The sequence below is a fragment of the Dermacentor silvarum genome, chromosome 1 (assembly GCF_013339745.2).
Source record: "Dermacentor silvarum isolate Dsil-2018 chromosome 1, BIME_Dsil_1.4, whole genome shotgun sequence".
NCBI classification, from domain to species: domain Eukaryota; kingdom Metazoa; phylum Arthropoda; class Arachnida; order Ixodida; family Ixodidae; genus Dermacentor; species Dermacentor silvarum.
Genome location: NC_051154.1, coordinates 192,483,809 through 192,503,943, shown reverse-complemented (window position 1 = coordinate 192,503,943; position 20,135 = coordinate 192,483,809). Strand labels below are relative to the sequence as shown.

Here is a 20,135-nt window from a genome sequence, read left to right as displayed (position 1 = left end):
CCGAAGTCTGGCGTACCTTAGACGAGCTTGCGAAGCATGCCCCAAATTCAAGCAAGAGCTTGTGCAGTGCTGCCTGTTTGTCGTTACACAACTCGGAATTAATGTCGACGTTGCCCAGTGACTTGTCAGCCAGCCTCACTGGTTCAGGGGCAAAACATTCAGCAACGTGCTCTATTTCTTTGGCAAACGCTATCGAAGTACCGCGGAAGAGGTGTTGATGCTCGTTACTAAAGTTGGTGACCAGCAACTTATACCCTCTTTACACGGTCACCCTGAACGACCATCGAAGTCAACGACAGTTGAACTTTCAAACTGGCATTGAAGTGAATGACTTAACTGCGTTTACACGGACTTTCGGGTTAAATTTTGCTATCACGTGAGTGCACTGAATCGAGAGTAATATGCGATAAATTGCTGCATATTTCCTCGCTACTTTTGCATGGTTATCTTTAAAATCTGTTTTATTTATTATTGCGCGGTAACATTTCTCTTTCTTTGACTGCAAAACATACCTAGTGGAAAAAATTTTAACGTGAATCTAAGACGATCCAGTCGGAGCCGTTAGATTTTTTAGTTGGCGAGACACGTGTAGCAACATGTCCGTCATGAACCATGTCCACAGGAAACGCTTCGCAGCATCGGCAGCTGCGGGTGGCACGTTTTCATCCACGCAGGCTGCCATCTTTTCGTCTCCGTTCAGGGACTGTCAACTGAGACCCTCGACCTCCGTTGAGGCCAACGATCGTTGAGATGTAAATGACAGTCGGAGCTGCCGTGTAAATTCGGTAAACTGCCATTGACATCAACTGCCATCAGCTCAATGGCAGTTGAGAGTGCCCGTGTAAAGAGGGTATTAGATCGGCCATCACGAAGCTGTAGCACACTCCTGGCCGCACAAACACCTTGCGTCAGTAGATGCGCTAAGTTACTTTCTGCAGAAACACGAAGCGTGTCATCACGTCGTTTGTCGTCGTTTGTGTCAATTGCTTGGTCAGCTGAGAAGGCGACTACACCTCCCCGTAAGTCAATAACAGCGCCGTATTCCTGCAGGAAGTCAACTCCGAGAATGACGTCGCGGGAGCATTCGCATAGGACAAGGCAACTCGCCACGAATGTCGATCCTCGAATTCGAACTCTTGTCGTGCAGGATCCCAGTGGAGTGACGACGTGACCGCCAGCCGTACAAATCTGCGAGCCATGCCCAAGGGGTAATTACTTTCTTCAGAAACGTCGCCATCTTCCCGCTTAATATAGAATAGTCCGCTCCGGTATCCACTAAAGCGCTAACCGCGTAACCGTCGATCACCACCGGTATGTCGAGCGAAAGCTGGTCATTCCGTTCAGCTGCAGTTGATGTCGAACCGGTACCCTTTACTTGCGTCGATCGGAGGTCTTCAGCGCGTCGACTGTCAGCAGCCTCGCCCCCAAAGGTCGCTGTATTTAGTTTTCCCGGTGGGGACTTGGCAACCGTCCGCTCGAATACCGCTGGGGCGATGATGAAAATCGCCTTGGCGACGGCGAGCGCGACTGCCACCCGGTAGGCGGTGGCATGCATTGCTGAGCCAGATAATCCTCAATGTCCCGAGGTCGTTGGCCGAGTCGGGGTGGCGGCGAGTAGGCGGAAAAGCCCCGCAACCCGAGGTGTCAGTATGGGCACTGGCGGTACATATGATCTGTTTCACCACAGTGGAAAAACAGAGGACGGCGATCCGGAGTGCGCTAAACGTCGACTTCTGAGGGGACATGCGTCGATCGTCGGCGTAATGTACCGGTTGCTCTTGCGGAAGCACAACCGGAAAAGCGGCATGGGGAAACGGTGGAGGCATGCGTCGTTCCTCGATGTACGGCACCGGTTGGGCTGGTTTGAGTGCAACCGGATGAGCGGCCTGAACAAACAGCGGCGGGGACGAAGCAGGCTGTCGCAAGACTTCTGCGTAGGTCGCACGGTGGTGTACAGAAGGTGCAGGCATGGTGTTAGGAAAAGGAACGGTGGACCGGAGCGCTTCGTGCACTTCATCTCTTATCACACTCGCAATGGAGCTCACAGTGGCTTGTGGGGTGCTGTAAACCTTCAGTATCTCTTCGCGCACAACGGTGCGGATGAGGTCTCGGAGGTTGTCATTGTGCCTTCCGATGGCCGTCGACATGGCCGTAGTCGCGTTCACTTGCCGCTCGTAAAAGTTAGAGCGCTGCTGAAGCATCTTCTCCATAGTGACAGCCTCTGATAGAAATTTGGCGACAGTCTTCGGAGGATTGCGCAGCAGACCAGCGAAGAGCTGCTCCTTCACTCCTCGCATCAGGTGATGCAACTTCTTGTCCTCGGTCATTCCAGGGTCTGCTAGTCTGAAGAAGCGCGTCATATCTTCAACGAACGCGGTAACGCTTTCGTTGGGAAGCTGGACGCGGACCTGAATTGCTCGTTCGGCTCGTTCGCGGCGATCAGGACTGGCGTAGGTGTTCAGTAGATGACGGCGGAATTCGCGCCACGACGTCAGTTGCTCCTCACGGTTTTGAAACCATGTACGCGCGCCGTCCTCTAAGCAAAAGTAGACATTCCTACGTTTAGTCGCGTCATCCCATTCATTGTATTCGGCAACGTGCTCGAAGTCAGTCATCCAGTCTTCGACGTCATTGAAGATGTCGCCATGGAACAACTTTGGCACCAGTGGATTCTGACGCGTATACCGATTTGTCATTGCACGTTCCATACAGGTTGGGGCAGTCTGAAGCGCTGCGATGTCTTCAGGAGGCAGTCCCCGAATCCTGCTACTGGTCCGATGGACGGGAGTATGGACTAACACAGGGCTGGTGCTTCTGCTCCCAGGAGGAGTCTGCGGCATGAGTGAGAAGTACCCCGCACCTCCACCCCTTTACCATGCGCCTTCAAAGGGGGGCTGACGACGTTTATTGAGAGCAGCTGGGCTCTGGAGAAAACGGCGGCGAGAGAGAACTATCGAGCGGGGCGGATAGCACACGCACTTGTTTCTTCTTGCGCCTCTGCGCTTATCCTATTCCCACTACTACAGGTGACAATATGTCTTGTATTTCAGGCAATGTTTCCAAAACAACATTACGCTATAGCTGAGAACAGTATTTGCTATGAATTCTAGCGCTAAAAAAACAATTCATTGCAACTGCATTAACATAATCAACTGTCATAAGTTAAGACAGCATTGCATTCAAAGTTAGGAGAGAAAAATATGGTGTCCATGGCATGGGAATGCTTATAATATAGTACATGAAATAAGCTCAAATGACCAGAAAAGGTTCTAAAAATATACCATGAGCTCAAGTAAAAAGTGCTTCCTTCTCTGTCTGGGCTTGCTACATCTTCATGTTGTAGTGACGGTGAAGAAAGACGCTGTGTCGAAACTGAGTTACAAATTTAACTCATTACTGGGCAAACCTGTGCCCAGCAAAGCAAGTAACACTCGGCACAATGATAACGGCGAGCACACTCGTTCATCGTCAAAAACCAGATTTGCATAAATAAGCGCGTCGGCTATTTCCTTGAGTTTGCACAAGGCTCACCCAACAAGTAATGCTAATCCACTCCAAATGCACAAAGATACTACAGCAGGGTTCGCCGACTCTCTGACATGGCGCAGAGAAGGCTCGAGAATCAGATCCCCCAACAAGCACGGGTTAATAAACCCAAGATGCACAGCAGTGCAACAGTCACGGCGCTTACGGGCAAAGGCTCATCACTAGACCGATAGAGTATGCACGCCCGCTGCGCTAGGGCTAACCGGGTAGCGAGAACACTAAGTGCGAGAAGAATGAAGCGCTCAGCGGAAGTGAGCTAGGATGGAGAGGGCACCCGGAGGCACTCGGCAGGCTACTCACGGTGCATCCCAGTAATGGGTGCTCACACAGTGACATGTGCATACGCACGCGGTCTCCTCCTCGCCAGCTCCCTGCCTTCCCGACCCCTGCCTGTCTTCATAACGCCAGGAAGGTGAAGCATGGTTTGCACGGGAAATTGGCTCCAGTGCGCTAGCCGTGTCCGCTATGTTGCCACTGAGGTGGTGGTTGCCGGAGATTGAGCTAAGCACCACGCGCAATCTGGGGAATGAGGTGCGAGAAGGCCACCTCGATTCCCACAATCGAAGCTTCCAGCATAATCGCTGGTGCCCGCGTGCGTTCAGGAAAGCACAACACTATTCACATTCTAATTACACAAGGTTCGGTGACAGTATATGGAACAGATAGAATCAACTATAACATTCGAGAAAGTTCCGATTCATGCAGGTGCGCCTCACACTGAGCAGATAACTAGTGCTTGAAAAGCAGTCCTCGGAAAAAGGATGAACAATTGATGAACAATGTACACGTAATGGTTCAAATTAACAAGACTCGACTGTATTACAAATTGAATGCAAACGTTCTAGCTGCATTCCTCGACTGTCGCATACGCGTGGCGGCTCGGTGCACATGTTTTGCATATGTGCGGGCCTTGAAAATTGTTGCTTTGGTTATAGTGCGGTACAGCTTATAGTGCGGATATTCGCGACTCCGGCGACTTACGTTATAAGCGGTCTACACTGTAGAAAGGCCGGGCTACATGGAGCGAAAAACCGGCGTCAAAGCGACGAAATTCGCCCGGCAGTGAACACTCGACGCACGGTGTCCATAAATTTGACGCCTGCTGGCGACCCGACTCGGTCAAGGCTGGGCTACATAGAGAACTTTTACGGCGAAGTTCGCACGGCAGAAATAGATGTGGCGGCACGACACTGATTGTTCGCTGGCTTGGTTACATGGAGTAAAAAAAGAGGCAAGCGCTGCTGCGCATTGGCCGCCATGCTGTTGGTGTTGCCAGACTCGATAAAAGTCTTTCTAAAACAAAAAAAAATGCTAAAAACAGTTTTCGTTTATTATCTTTGGTTAATAGCTAAGCAACTGAAAAAAAAAAAAAGGTTTTATAGATGTGTTTACAAATTATTTCTACACATTCTGTTGAGCTGTGAGCATTTTAGCGGGCTGGCATTGCGTTGTCCGACTACGTTGTGCTGTGGCACAAGCTTGGTGCATGTACAATGTACTGTAGTGCATGTATAGCCTGTATAGTGTGTTGTGCTGTGTGGGCCTCTTGTTTCACATGTAAGCCTGCACGCGACTATGCGGCGACCTCTAGTACTGCAGTCGGAGAGGATAGCATTATCAAAATTTGGTGTGAAACAGGCCTGTCAGCGGCTTTCGTTCTCAATGCTGCCAACTACTCCGTGCGCCATCTGGGCCTCACAGTATCAGCACTGCACGGCTAGATGAGGGAGGGTAAAAGCAACATGAGTAAAAGTGAATTCTTAATTCAGGATGGGAACAAATTACTCAGGCTCTGTGTAAATGCAGAGGGATGCAGTTATATCCTGATGCAGGTATCATTAGCATTGTGCAAAGGCCTCGAGTGCGAGCTTACCGGGGCACAAACTGACTGGTGGGCCTCTTGGGGCGGTACTCTGGGTGCACCATGAACAGCATGTGAGGGAAGCCTGTGCCAAAGTAGGCGCCATCTGTGTGGTGGTGCCGAGATGACTTGGGTCCATACACATCCATGCACTTGGGGCAGTAAGACTTTACCATTGCTTCTCCAGGCACATCCGACAACCCTGTGATCCATAACAATGAAGGCACAACTTACTCATTGAACTCAATTAGCAACGTTCTCACAGGCTAAGTTCACACTAGCCATAAAACATAACGTCCATCGTAATATTTACTTTAGCAGCTATGAAGTTATTGATGGCTTTCACATACCAGTGGAGTGACTTTCTCAACTTCCTGACAATGAAATGCAAGAAATTTGTGCAAGAGAAGTAAAATGAATTTCCAACACAACTGCCTTCAGCACTGCAGTCATTAACAAATTAGAGTATGCAAGCACAGTAACAAATTATAAATTTTTCACTGAGAGAACCCGTATTGTGTATTACTGTAGAGCAGACTCCTGTTAAAACAAACCAAGATAAGCTGAAATTTAGGACATGGGAAACAAGGTGTGAACATTTGGTTGTTTTAATATAGACCCAATGCAAAAACTTGACCTGTACCACTTTTCGGTTATGATCAACTTCAGCAACCGCTACTAACGCCTGCTACTTGGCTCAGAAGCCCGAATTGGGAGCGCTTGCGAGCACCACAGAACGGGCAAGCACACCTCGAGGGTAATTAAAAAAAGAAAGCAGCAGCAGAACCTATCTCATGATGACTGTCGACAGTAATGCCTTGGCATTAAATCAATGTACCGACACAAAGTATTGCCACCGTGGGACTAATCTTTCGAACTTCACTAAGAACACTTGACGCTATCAGGCACCGCTGCCGCAAAGCCTGCACGTGGCCTCTGAAATGCATGGCGTGCCGGTGCGTGCGAGCGCTGAGAAACACGTACGGTATGTGGCAACCAGGCTCCTCTCTCAAGCTTTCTGGACATGCCGCGCCATCTAGTAGCACTGCCGAGGCTTTTCATTATTCCAAAACTATTAGAAAAGTATTGTATTCACTTCTGGCACTATTCCATTTCAGTTCATTGAAAAGTGGCACATACCCAGTGCATTCATTGGGCAGCTTGCTAAAGCGTTGGCCTGAAAAGCAGTGCATTTGTGGCGCTGCTTGCCGATGCATCGGTTTGCTGTCCTTGAGGAACCCTTGTGACGTGGGCTAGTTTTCACTCAGCATCAAAGAAATTCAGGGGATATTTTTCGTCATTTGAGAACGGCAAATTCCCAGTGGCACATACCTAGTTAGCCAAGTTGGCATCAAAGACATTCATTGAAGAGCAGCACATACCTACTGGCACATACCCAGTGACCTAAGTTGGCATTAGAGAGGTCCATTGGAGACCAGCACGGACAGAGTGGCACATACCCAGTGCTCTAAGTCGGCGTGAAAGAGTTTCTCCAAACGCCAGTGCCTACCCAGTCCCGCATCCACATGTTGACCCGCATCTTGAGGGAAAGAGGTACGTTGGCACATTGGCACATGCTCAGTGACCCAAATTGGTCCAATGGTTGGTTTCGAAATCTGTTACCTCAGCACAGCAGCCCGATGTGTTAACCATTCGAACATGGACTACCCAGAGACCCAAGTAGTAGGCGATGAAACAGTTAGATACAAAGACACACACACACACACACACACACACACACACACACACACACACACACACACACACACACATATATTGTGGGGATCGAGGTGCCTTAACGTGCCTCGTGCCCCAGTTCTCCGGGAACTGCTGCCGTAACGGCAACATGGCAGACACGGCTACCGTGCCGGAGCTACTTTCCCATGCAAACCGTGCTTCTCCACCCTGGAATTGGACTTGCCCCGTGAGACCACGTTACCGGGACACGCCCTTATTGGCACCCCGAGCGGCGGCCCCCTGGCCCCCTTTCCACCCGAGCTCTCCGTCCGCTGAGCGCTTCCTTGCTGCGGCAGATGCTCATAGGCTCGTGACGAGGTGGCTACATGAGACCTTTGTTCTCGCGCTGGCGGACCGCTACCCGGTCAGCCCTAGCATAGCGGGCGCACGTACTCGATCGGTCTTGCGGTGAGCCTTGGCCCGTAAGCGCCGTGACTGTCCCACTGTGCTGTATCTTGGGTGAATAAACCAGTGTTTGTTGGTGATCTGACTCCGGAGCTTCCTCTGCGCCGTGTCGGAGAGTCGACGAACCCTGCCGTAGCGCGCATAAAGGCGCTACGGCAGGGTTGTATGTATCTCCACAATATACATAGATAGCCCCCGGAAAGTATGTGAAGTATTTTAAGAATGATAACGCATTGGAAAGCCATCCATTTCATTCTGCCAGGAAGCAGTCATGTAGTCTGCATGGCCACTCTTTCTGATCAGTGCAGTTGCATGAAAGTCTACTTGGATCCTGTTAACACTTGTCTGACCAGCCGCATGCTGGTCTTTATGCAGCTCAGATACACTTATATCAGCGTGTTACGCTGCTGTGGGTCACACTTAAAGTGCAGGGTAAAACTTTAGCAATCTTAGCGTCTCCGGCATGACGTATCCGGCTTCACCAGCCGCTGCCTGGCACGCTGGAAAAGCCAGATTTGTCGACTGATCAGACAACTACTTCCATCTGTAGTAAAGGATGATAAGTAGCTGAGGATCGGCATGGCTGGGCTGGAGAGGTCTTTAGAGTTTACCCTCTAGCCTGGCCCAGTCTACCCGTGGGCTCGGTGCAAAGTGTGCATAAACTCACGGCCAGACAGCCCAGACTTCGGCCGTGGTAAAGCTTTTCCCATTGTGCTCTGGCTGCATCACATTCCTGCATGGCTTTGCCACCCGCATCTACACCATGGCCACTGCGCCGCATTATCCTTCGTGACAAATGCAGCACGCAGTTCCTGATGACAGCGTTTCTGGCGCAGTGTAGAGATGCGCGCAATGGCTCGAAGATGATACACTACCGGAAATTAACACTCGAGAATATTTGCCCCCGAATAGAACTTGCCTTTGCATTTTGAGTGACATTGCGGCTTATAGTACTTCTAGTCATCCCAAGTGTTTGGCAAGCAGATCTTGCATGGGTTAAGTTACTGTGCTTGTGATATGTAGCTTGTGCAGCTTCGCCAAGTGCAGTTTACATGCTTTGTGCACGTTGGCTGGTCTGCGTCACACTTGACTGCTGTGGTGCAGTGCACGCTTGTGCTCTGAAAGCTGGGACAGGAAAGATGCGTTCGGCCTTTCTCTACACAGCATTGTGTACTGCACAACCATTGCTGGTGTTCGAGTATGTGTTTGAGCCCCCAACGGCCACGTAACATGTCAGCATTTTTGCAACAGCTCAATTGATGTGTGCAACAAGAAAGCATGTTGAAAGTGTGTACTGCACAGCCATTGCTGGTGTTCGAGTATGTGTTTGAGCCCCCAACGGCCACGTAACATGTCAGCATTTTTGCAACAGCTCAATTGATGTGCGCAACAAGAAAGCATGTTGAAAGTATCGAGAGACACTTGCAAATGTTCAGCGAGCGACGCGCCTGGGTGCCTAGGTGCAACTAAGCATGAGCATAAGAGGCATGAAATACATAGCAAGAACCAGTACTTGCACTTGAGCATAAATAAACAAGTACAAAGCAGCTCTAAAGGTAGCACAAGTAAATTACATGGAACGTAAAGCTAGTTTGTACATTATCAACAAATAACTGGGAGAAAAAGAACACTGCCACACAACACTAGCACTGTGTCTACAGTGCTTTGTCATACTTTATATGCCAGCTATGTGTCAGTCTAAAGAACAAGTGTTACTTAAAATGTATTCTCAAAACAAGACATATGTCTCCGAGTGAAATATAACGCATCTGATTACCTACAGAAATATTGCAAGTTGAAAATTGTACTTTCAGGTACAAGGCACTATAAGTAGCCAATAAATTAAAATGCAAACATAAGATATGAGCAAGCACAGCTGGCTACTAAGTCCCAAAATCATTGTGGCACAAGACTGCATCCACATTTAAAACATCGCAGCTCACAACACAACATCACAACAAAAAGGCAGAAAGCAATACAGTCAATGTCCGATTTTCCAGACTCCTTAGAGCCCGGGAAACCATCCAAAAAAATTGGGCAGTCCGAAACAATGAATGCATGCATTTTACTGCCGCTAAGGGCTTAAATCGCCACAGGCACTTCCGAAAAAGCTTCGAAGACCTGCCAGTACACTTATGAGGCATATTGGTGCTCGTACTGTGACAGGAGACGGCAGGTGCAAGCGCATGTAATTAAGGAATACATACTGTGTCCCATGACAATTGCCCCTTCCCACTTTTGTTATGCTTCACCAAAATACTTCGCATATGCTTCACCACGTAACACGGCTGTACTGAGGAAAAGCTGACTTTCGGAAACCGGCATTATGCAACGCGCCGTGCTTTCCGAGCTTCGAAGCCAATTACGAGAATTACAACGGCGGAGTCGCTGCCATTGCTGACAGCGGCGAATTATTTCAATGAAAAACATGGCACCGAACGGCAAGAAGCTTAATAGCGAACGTCGAAGCAGCTTGGCCTACCAGACCTGCGGTACCGGCAAAAAGTCGGGAAAATCAGATGGCGAAGGGTTCTTGCGTCCGAAATTTGAGACTTTCTTTTACATTGACTCTATGGGATACATGGTGTTGCGAAGTGGTCCGAATTATTGGGCATGTCAGACATGGAAGCACCGCTTGGGAGCAGTTTCGGCGCAATAATGCGTTTTGGAGCAGGATGGCGCAGGAAAAGCGGATTGGCGCAGTGTGGTGCAAATGGCGCAGCACTTCCACCCCTGAAATTAGACTACGTAAAACACTATGCTTCTTTGATTATTTACAAACCAAAATGGTCTTGCACGTTCAAAAGTACACTGGGCGCAAATGGGTTAAGACAGTATTTGATTTAGTTATTTAAAGGTAATGAATATTTGCATAACCCCACTTACAAAACATCCAAAACAATAGGTCTAACTCACCAATTGGGAGCATCTGCTGACTCTCACAGTACACCCGGGGACAGTAACCGAAGTCTCCATTCTGGTACTTCTCAATCTGCACATAAAAAGGCAGGAGCAGCATAACAGTAAGGTACTAAATTCAGAGTGTTTACAAGAAGAAAAAATTAATTAAAACAGGCGTCTCAAAACTGCCTTGTGTACAAAATCACCTTTCTGCAGTGCTGCTACGTGCCAGGAAAATGAAAAAGCATTACGCCTATACACTTTTTCCCAAAAAACATACCTGCTGCCATGCACGAGATTAGACTGTGGCAGGAACCTTGTGGCTGTAGTGAAATAAGTTGAAAGGAGCAGGCTCACGAACGGAGGCTTGTGCAAGCGGCTGCCATTTTTATCCTGTGTTTTTGCATTAAGAAATAATACCTGTGTCGCATATCTGCAATTACTTTCTCATGTATCACTTGGTCAAGCTGGTGGATGTACTCAAGTGCAGCGTCGTTACAAGCGCCAAAGGTGCCATAAAATTCAGAAAGCTCAAAGGTATTACACAGCAAAACTGCAGATTTCAAGACAACGGCCTATACTAGTATGCTTGAAGAAACATGTTCACTAGAAAAGAGGCACCATCTTTCACTGTAACAAACACAGCCAGCGCCATGCTTCTTCCTAATGACAGGCAGTGCCAATGTTTCCGAGCAGTTTTCTTTTTTTGTAGCATTGCTGTAGACAACACATACTTCTGGTTTATTCTGGAGAAACACGCAAATAATGCCCAAACATGTTAAGCAAAATTCCAATACTGTGCAAAATTTCAGTACAAACAAAGCAGTGGTTTAGCCAGAAACACCATGCATACCTGGCACTCCTCTTTACCCAACATTCTGTATAGATTACATATGAAAGCATTTGGGTTTGTCCAGCCGAAGGGTTCATACATGTTGCCTCTGTGCCTTAACTCTTATGTGCATGCTAACATTCGAAGTGGACATGGCATTTTGCTCCCAATTTTTTTGCAAGTACGATTTGTATGATGTGGTACGAGACACGTGTTCGCTGAATAGTTGCTAAGCAATACCAATTCAGACTCTGTGGGGACCGCCTAGAGTTGAAAAATCGGGAGTTCTGAAAAACAGATTGACCAAAGGAGGAGTGACTTCATTCCATAAGCGGCCAGGAAAGATATTAATGGTGGAGTTGGTGCCAATTGAAGCTGCCTTAATGATTTGGAGCTACAAAAATATGTTAACAGCAGACAATGAAGTCACCTGAGATAGTGTTTAACACAAACAAGACGGGATGCACGCGAAAAAGATGTAAATCCTGCATTCATAATTGAGTAGATTGGCTTGTCCCATGGTTCGGGCACAATTCGCGACTCCTGAATAGATTAGGCCACAGCCAGTAGTGCCTTGAAGATGATGTATTTGGTTTTGTGGCGCAAGGGCTAAAATGCACCATGAATCGGTATGATGTAGTCAATGGTGCGGTAAATGACAAGAAGTACAGTAGATTACCGTTAATTCGATCCCGGCCAAAGGTTTCGGCCTATGCCCATGCATTTCTATGGGCCAAAACTCAATTTGATCCTAAAATTGGCCTTCACCAGATAATTTGAACTTGACCAGTTTGCATGCACGTGCCTGACCCCTACGGTGACTCGAATGGCAGCATCTGTCTCGGCGAAGCTTAGGGGACCATTGAATGTATTGAACACACGTCCAATCTCCCATTGAAAATCCACATTCTCAGTCTGCCTAGGCCGTGCGGAGTTTCGTAGATGGTGGCTCCATCGTACCAGAAGCGCTCCCGATTGCAGTGCGAAGGCTACGGACGGAGCGTCTGCTCCGACCTCCGTACAAGGTTTCCGGCACTCGCCACTAGGTGTCGCATGAATTGCTGGAGTAGCGAATACAGCCACGCTTGCAGAACATGCATTTACGCGAACCATATGATTGCGTTCGAGCGTCGTCGTCTCAGTCCAGAGCTGGCACGTTCGCACGTGCTCGTGCCAATGCTCTGCGAGGTGAAGAGGTTTTGCGCGCTACGCTCAGGAGAGAGAGATAAACAAAAAGAGAACGAGAGACGCATTGCATTGAGAGAGACGGAGATGCAATGCTGACAACGCGTTGCCGGCATTGCAACACGGTGGAAAGCGGTGTCGGCTTTGCAAGCTGCGCTATGCAACGCGCAGTGACGGTCGTAAGTCCGAGAGAGAGAGAGAGACGTGCATTCACGGAGTGGGTCTGCTGGACCGCGTTGTCAGCATTGCAACACGATGGAACGTGGTGTTGGCATTGCAAGCTGCGCTAAGCAACGCGCAGTGACGACCGTAAGTCCGAGACGCGCGAGAAGACATTATCATCATCATGAGTCATACAATACGCGCACACTTTCGGAAAATGCTGGGCTACGATCGTGCAGCTTCGCTGTTTCAAGCGTTGCGCGGCCAAGTGCAAAGTTAAGCGTTTTTTCAGAACCTTGTAATAAATTACACGCTTCAGGCGGAGCATTCAAATGCGCCAATTAATGATCAGAAGGACCTACCCTAACGACTCTGTACATTTGTACAAAATCGTCAAAATCGTTTCAGGGTCCCTTTAAAAAGTGTGAGTAGCATGATTTGTGTGTCGAAGTGAAGGTGTTTATTAATGTCGTACATGATCCTATCAGGTCTCGGTGCAGAGCTTTGACATGCGGTCAAGGAAGCTCTAAGCTCAGCAATGCTAACAAGATGATTATAAGGTTCATCTGGACTACACTTATGCTTACATTCTTCCATTTCCTTGTATTTCCTAAACAACTCCCAATAGTGGATTAAGCTAAACATGCATTCTAAGTGTTCACCAAGAGCACCAGCCTGGTATTTCACTTTGTTTCTTCATCCACCAGGGGCAATGGGTGGATTTGCTGCCCCTTAAGCCTCCATAGCCTGTTCCATACTTTTGCCTCCTGTGTGTACGAATTAATGCCCGAGAGGAATCTTTCCCAGCTTGCGCTTCTAGTTTGCTGTTGCGTGCACCTCCCCGGTGATTCAATGTGTTTGAATTCAAATTTTCAGCATGTAAGAGATCAACAGAGAATGCCCCATGATTATTTTGTTTCTTTCGTGCCTTCTTGCAGCAGTCATTCCACTAAGGGACTCTCCTTTTGCATGAGCTACGGCTTGACTGTGTAATGGATATGTTTGCTGCATCGATGGTAAAAATGGTAAAATATGCTACAGCGTCTTCTACACAAAAATCAGTAATAAAATCTCATCATAAGTGAGTTGATTCTTTAAAATGATTCCAATCATCAGAGGCTAGTTTCCACAGAGGAGCATGTGGAGGACATTCGTGTTGCTGTATAAAGTTTAACATTACAGGGAAGTGGTCACTTCTGTAAGGTTTTTTTTATTACACTGCACTCTAAGTAAGAAAGAAGAGCTGCCAAGCCAATCACTAGGTCTATAGAAGAGTATGAATTGTGCGAGATATTGTAATAGGTTGGCTCCTTTTTAAACAGGCATGTATTTGAGGTTACAAGGAAGTTTTCTATAAGTTGACCTTTCGCATCGCAACTGGAGTCTCCCCAGAGAGTATGTACATTAAAGTCACTGGTGATGATGCAAGGCTCTGGGAGCTAGTAGTTCAATGGTACCTAAATAGAACAGACGGTTACCAACTTGTCGAACTATCTAGTATAAAACTGCTTCAAGGGGTGTTGAAGTGCTATGGGTTGACAAGCAACAGACTTGACAATAATTGCCACGCCACCGGACGAGGCAATACAGAAAAAAAAACTGCCTTTTTTCTAGTTCGAAAGGTTGTGTTGCAATGAAATGTATTCTTGATTTAATCCGCTAAAGGGACACAGGTGTTGCATCTATAAATAGTACCAAACAATACCCACTATCGAATGCGATGTCTGAACTATATTTTCTTTGCAAGTGATATTTATTCAGAAAAATCTGGCTGTCTGAGCAATGCGGCATACTCTAGTACGTTATGTCCATAAAGGATGGGATGGAAAATATTGCATTTTTGCTTCAATTTCATGTTCGATCATGTACAGGTGTCGACGTAAAGTACTAAAAAAATATTTGTATATTTTCAAATAGTTTATATGCGATTTCTTATGCAAAAGTTCAGTGTTATATTTAGTTAGAATGTTCACACACCCCAAACTAAATACTAGGGGTGTGCAAATATCAAAATTTCAATTTCAAAGCAAATTTGAATAATGACAACCATCGAATTGAATAATTTTCTAATATTTTGGAATACTACTGCTTTAGCAAAAATTCAATATTTTTTCACCAACCAGAGCTACAAAAAAAAAAAAGCAAGTTTATTGCACAGCAAATAATGTATAGGAAAATTATGCATTACACTTTTGCTTGACAGTATCATAACTGCAGTTATTTAATGTTGTCATGAAGGAAGGATAGCTTCCGGACATGTTCAGGGAGCAGCGACCGCCCTCCTGCACGTCAGAACTCTTTCAGACACCAAAAAGAGCTGCTCACTAGACACACTAGTGTCTGGTATTGGCGAGCATCTCTGCCAGCCGAGCCAACAGTGGGCACCATGCTTACACTACTCGCATGGATCTTCTTTTGGGCCCAAATTTTCATCATCCACGTATCTTTCAACCGTGCTCGTGGCAGTGAAAATTGCCGTTACAAAAAAGTGAAAATTGCTGCTGGTTGATGAGCTCATTGAAGTATTTCCTCAGTGCTGACATTGAAAGAGCCTCTTCAGAAGGTTTCATTGTTGGACATATCCGGGTTCCTTGGCGTTTAAATTTTCCTAGCTTTTAGAGCCAGGTTTTAAAAGCAAAGCTTTTCTTTGTGAACCTCGCCGGACGTGACCATGGGTGCTGAGTGGCTGTTCTCTAGCTGAATAGGCCAACCAATCACAGCGGAGGACGTGAATCGCTGAATTCCTTGACCACCACCAGATGGCATTTGCCTCCGCGGCGTCAGCCGTGCGGGGGAAAGACAAAAAAGGAACCAGAAAACTTATCGTGCATCCGCAGCAGTGGCAGCGGAATGCATCAGCCTCTCTCTAGTGCCTGAAGAAAGCCTTCCGTGTCACTTTGTGTGGACATTCAATAAACACAAACTCATGTTTTGACTCTTTTTGCATTCCCACAAAGCCTTGCTGTATATAGATTCCAGCTCATTGAATCTGCAGCATTTTTAATCCAGTTTGCCATTGAAGCATCATGGTGGTACTCAACTACTTAAGAACGAAGGTCTAAAGACATTGCCGGCCGGTGGGCTTGCTACTCCCTCAAATTTGTAGTTTGGAAATGGTGTTTTTAGAAACTTAGGCAGATTAGTAGCACACACAAATGTTTCCACCTGGCGGCTGGTGTTGTCCAGATGCATGAAGCAGCAGCACAATGTGGGAACTTAAGCTGATAATGTCGGGTAGCCATAATCACCAGCAGTATCCCTGTGACAGTGCCTCCTCCTTACTTTTGATAAGCTTCACTGCACGACAAATATGCTTTAGCGCAATACATTCTGTATGCTTCGCCGCATAACACAACTGTACTGTGGCGAAGCTGACTTAAAGAACCGACAACAGCAATTTTTAGTGGTTAAAATATTTTAGACAGTAAAAGTGTCATGCAAATCGAATAAAATACAGTCGACTTCCGTCCATGTCCCCTTCAATGTAACCCCCTTCAGTGCAACCCACTTTTCCATCCTTCTCTGCCAGGCCTCCATGCTCTGCTGGAAAGATTCTTCTGATATGTTGTGCAGCTCCGTCATTGCAGCCCTCTTGATGGCCTCCATGCCTTCAAAATGCGTTCCCTTGATAATTTCCTCAAGCTTGGGGAATAAAAGAAATCGCAGGGAGCATGATAAAAAAAATAGGGAGATTGTTCTATGATCGCGATGTTCCTCTTGCCCAGAAACTGCCGGATGCTGAGGCCATTGTGACTTGGTGTGTTGTCTTGGTGCAGCAGCTACGATTTGTCCTGCCACAACTAATTTCTTTTCACGTACTGAGCAAAGCAAACGCCACAAAACCTCTTTGTAAACTTACAGATTTATCATCTGGCTCTGTGGCAAGAACTCGCTATGGACGATGCCTCTGACATCGAAAAACATGAACTGCATCACTTTTTTTTTTACTTGGACTGCCTTGCTTTTTCTTTGGCCTCGGCGACAGCAGAGACTTCCACTGACAGCTCTGGCACTTGGTAATACTAAAAAATCCACGTCCCGTCACTAGTAATCACCGGACAAAGCAAATCTGGTTCGGTAGACGTATGATATCCAGACACATGCTCATGCTCCTTATCAGAATTCAGCAGTCGTGGCATGGTCTCTACACACTTTTTGCATGCCCAAAACTTAAGTGATTATCTTCCAAACATTGTCCTTTCACATGTCCATCTGGCTGGTGAACATTCGAACAGTCAACACACAATTAGTACACAACACCTGCCTTACACTCTCGATGTTCCGTCATTCCTGCTTGTTGAAGGCCTCCCGCTTCTTGAGTCATCTTCCTTTTCTGCGCACCCCTCCTTGAACTTCTAGTGCCACTCAAACACACGTGTACGTGACATGGTGTTATTGAAATACACTTGCTGAAGCATTTGGAGTGCTTCTGATGGAGGTTTTCTTAGCCGAACCAGAAATTTCAGGTTGATTTGTTGATTCATGCTCATGGTTCATTTCTCATTTCTCACAGCTGAATGGCCTGCTCAGACAATGATGTAAAAAAACATATTTTAGAAAAGTCAACGGCTGCAGAAAGCCGAGGTTACAGTAATACACTATGTACCATGACTTCACTAAATAATTAGCTTATCCCTATTGTTGTACATGATGCCATCTAGTGAAAGCGGGGAGACATAGTTCCCCGCGACTGCACGTGGTCGGTGATCTGGCAGCGCGTGCTCTTCCTTCTTGAGATAGAATGTGTCTGAGAGACCCTTAAACATGTGCATATGTGACTCCTCGTCTGGCCGTCTCGCTCTTCCCTCCTGACTACAACATGGTGTCAGAAGAACAGGTTCTACCAATGGACATCGGCTACTAGTCCTCCTCCGTGCAAAGGACAATGCCAGCAAGGAAACGCCAGTGAGCTGCTCCCTATACGCACATCTCAGTACTCAAGCAATGTGACCCCTTAACATTTTAGGCCGTGGCTTCATTCGTAGTTCAACTGCCGGACACCTTCAACTTTTCGTCGCCGAACGAGTGGTCGAAGTGGAAACAAAGATTTGAATGTTTCCGAACTTCGTCAGCGTTGTGGGTTAAGCCCGAAAAGCATCAAGTAGACGCGCTACTCTACATCATGGGCGAGCAAGCTGAGGAAATCTATGCCACTTTTGCTTTCTCTGAAGAGTCGTGAAGCAGTTTGACAAATACTTTACACCGCGACGCAACGTAATCTTTGAACGAGCCAGATTTAACACCAGAGTGCAACAAGACGGTGAGTCGGCCAAAGATTTCGTTATTACGCTTCAAACACTTTCGAAAGACTGCGAGTTCGGTGCTCTTCAAAAAAGAGTTCATGCGCGACCACCTCGTAGTTGGGATAAAAGATAAGCAGCTATCCGCCAGGCTACAGCTCGACGCGGACCTCACCCTTCAGAAGGCTCTTGAGTCCGTCCACCAGATTGAGAGCGTTTGTCAGCAACAAGCCGAGCTCCACAAGGAAGTGCCATGTGTGAACAAAGTTGTGTCCGCTCCCCAATCCACTTGGCATACTTCGTAACAGGGAAAAAGCGGCAGCTATTCACGTGGGGCAAACAAGCTATCTTCATCCTCCGGTAAAAACAGCATGCAGAAACCACGCCGTTGGTGCAGTCAAGAGCGTCACCTTCATACTCTGTGCCCAGCACGCTCGAAAGTTTGCAAGAATTGCCGAAAGAAGGGTCATTACGCTTCCGTATGCATGTCATGGCGCCTCGATTATGTCGAAACGCAACAAGTCAATTTAGAAGCCGGATCCCTCAGAGTAATGAAGACGTCGGATGCTGGAAGGTGGGAGGCAACAGTCTTGATTCAAGGTCAGCCAGTAGATTTCAAAATTGACACTGGCGCTGACGAAACAGTCCTCCCGAAGCAAGCATTTCAGACGCTCCAGGACAGACCTTTTCTTTTAGCTCCTCCTTGCCAGCTACATGGTCCAGACGGAAAGCTTCTTCCAGCTGCAGGAATGGCACAACTTGAGCTCATCTACCGCGACCGTACGACTACTCAGGATGTCTACGTCTTAGATGAGGTCCGCACTCCGTTGCTAGGCAAGCCAGCGATCAAAGAACTCCGGATGTTGACATTTGTAAACGCCATTGCTGAGAAAGTGAACCCGAAAGAAGAATTCCCAGCATTGTTCCAGGGACTCGGCAAGCTGCACAAGGAACACCGAATTCAGCTGCAAGCAGGAGAGAAACCTTTCGCGCTCAGATCTCAGAGGCGCATCCGAATTCCTTTATATGAAAGGACAAAGTTGGAACTCCAAAGAATGCATACACTCAGCGTCATATTCCCTGTCAAAAAAAATTAAATTATGGGGTTTTACTTGCCAAAACCACGACCTGGTTATGAGGCACGCCGTAGTGGGGGACTCCGGAAATTTGGACCACCTGGGGTTCTTTAACGCGCACCTAAATCTAAGTACACGGGTGTTTTCGCATTTCGCCCCCGTCGAAATGCGGCCGCCGTGGCCGGGATTCGATCCCGCGACCTCGTGCTCAGCAGCCCAACACCATAGCCACTGAGCAACCACGGCGGGTTCATATCCCCTGTTGATGAGCCGACTGAGTGGTGTGCACCAAGGGTAATCGTCCCAAAGCCCTCCGGAGACGCGAGAATCTGCGTGAACTTCACAGAACTGAACCGCCACGTTCTGAGAGAATGGCATCCTATCCTTTCCGCGGAGCACACTCACGGACTTCTTCATGGAGCTAAAGTGTTCTCCAAACTGGATGCTAACTCTGGATTTTGGCAAATTCCACTTTGTGAAGGTTCTAAAAAACTCACCACGTTCATCTCGGCCTTTTGGACGCTTCTATTTCAACCGGTTACCATTTGGAATTGCGTCTGCTCCTGAACACTTTCAGAAACAGATGTCATGCATTTTACAAGGCGTCAGTAGGGTTGTCTGTCACATGGACGACATCCTTATCTGAGGTACGAATGAGCATGAGCACAATGAGACACTCAGAAATGTGCTGCAGTTACTCGTCAAGGCTAGAGTGACATTGAATGAAACCAAATGCTTGTTTTAATGTCCAGCGCCTCCCATTCCTTGGACACTGGCTAGACCAAGACGGAATACGACCCGACGAAAAGAAAGTTGAAGCCATTATGAAAATGGAGAGCCCAAGAAACAGGACCGAGCTGCAGAGAATTCTCGGAATTGCAACATACCTCGCCAGATTCGCTCCCAATCTCTCTGAAGTCCTGCAACCACTTACTCTTTTGCTGTCAAAGAAGCAAGAATTTGCTTGGGATGCTTCACAACAGTAGGCGTTCAACAGATGGAAGTCAGTGCTCTCGTCTCGCCCTGTCCTTGGAGTTTACGATTTATCAAGAGAAACGATTGTCACTGCAGATGCATCGTCCTTTAGACTTGGTGTTCAAAAGCTCGAAGAACAGTACTGGAAACGTCAAAGGAAACACTTCGACAGACCATAATGTCACCGAGTCCGCGACCTGCAGAGCTATTCTGCG

The 20,135-nt window shown here is 47.3% G+C and overlaps 1 protein-coding gene across 5 annotated transcripts in view; it reads right to left on the bottom strand.

Moving 5' to 3' along the window:
- The window catches only part of LOC119436572 (casein kinase II subunit beta), a 76,845-nt gene that overhangs the window by 44,074 nt on the left and 12,636 nt on the right, over positions 1-20,135 (bottom strand). For all 5 annotated transcript variants that reach the window (XR_007464302.1, XR_007464303.1, XR_007464304.1 and 2 more), the window contains exons 5-6: positions 10,466-10,541; positions 5,420-5,609 (exon numbers count right to left, since the gene is read on the bottom strand). Coding sequence is in view for 2 of the 5 variants with exons in the window: in XM_049658702.1 (XP_049514659.1) it covers positions 5,420-5,609; positions 10,466-10,541 (266 nt within the window). In the remaining 3 variants the exon portion in view is untranslated. The remainder of the gene's footprint in view (positions 1-5,419; positions 5,610-10,465; positions 10,542-20,135) is intronic.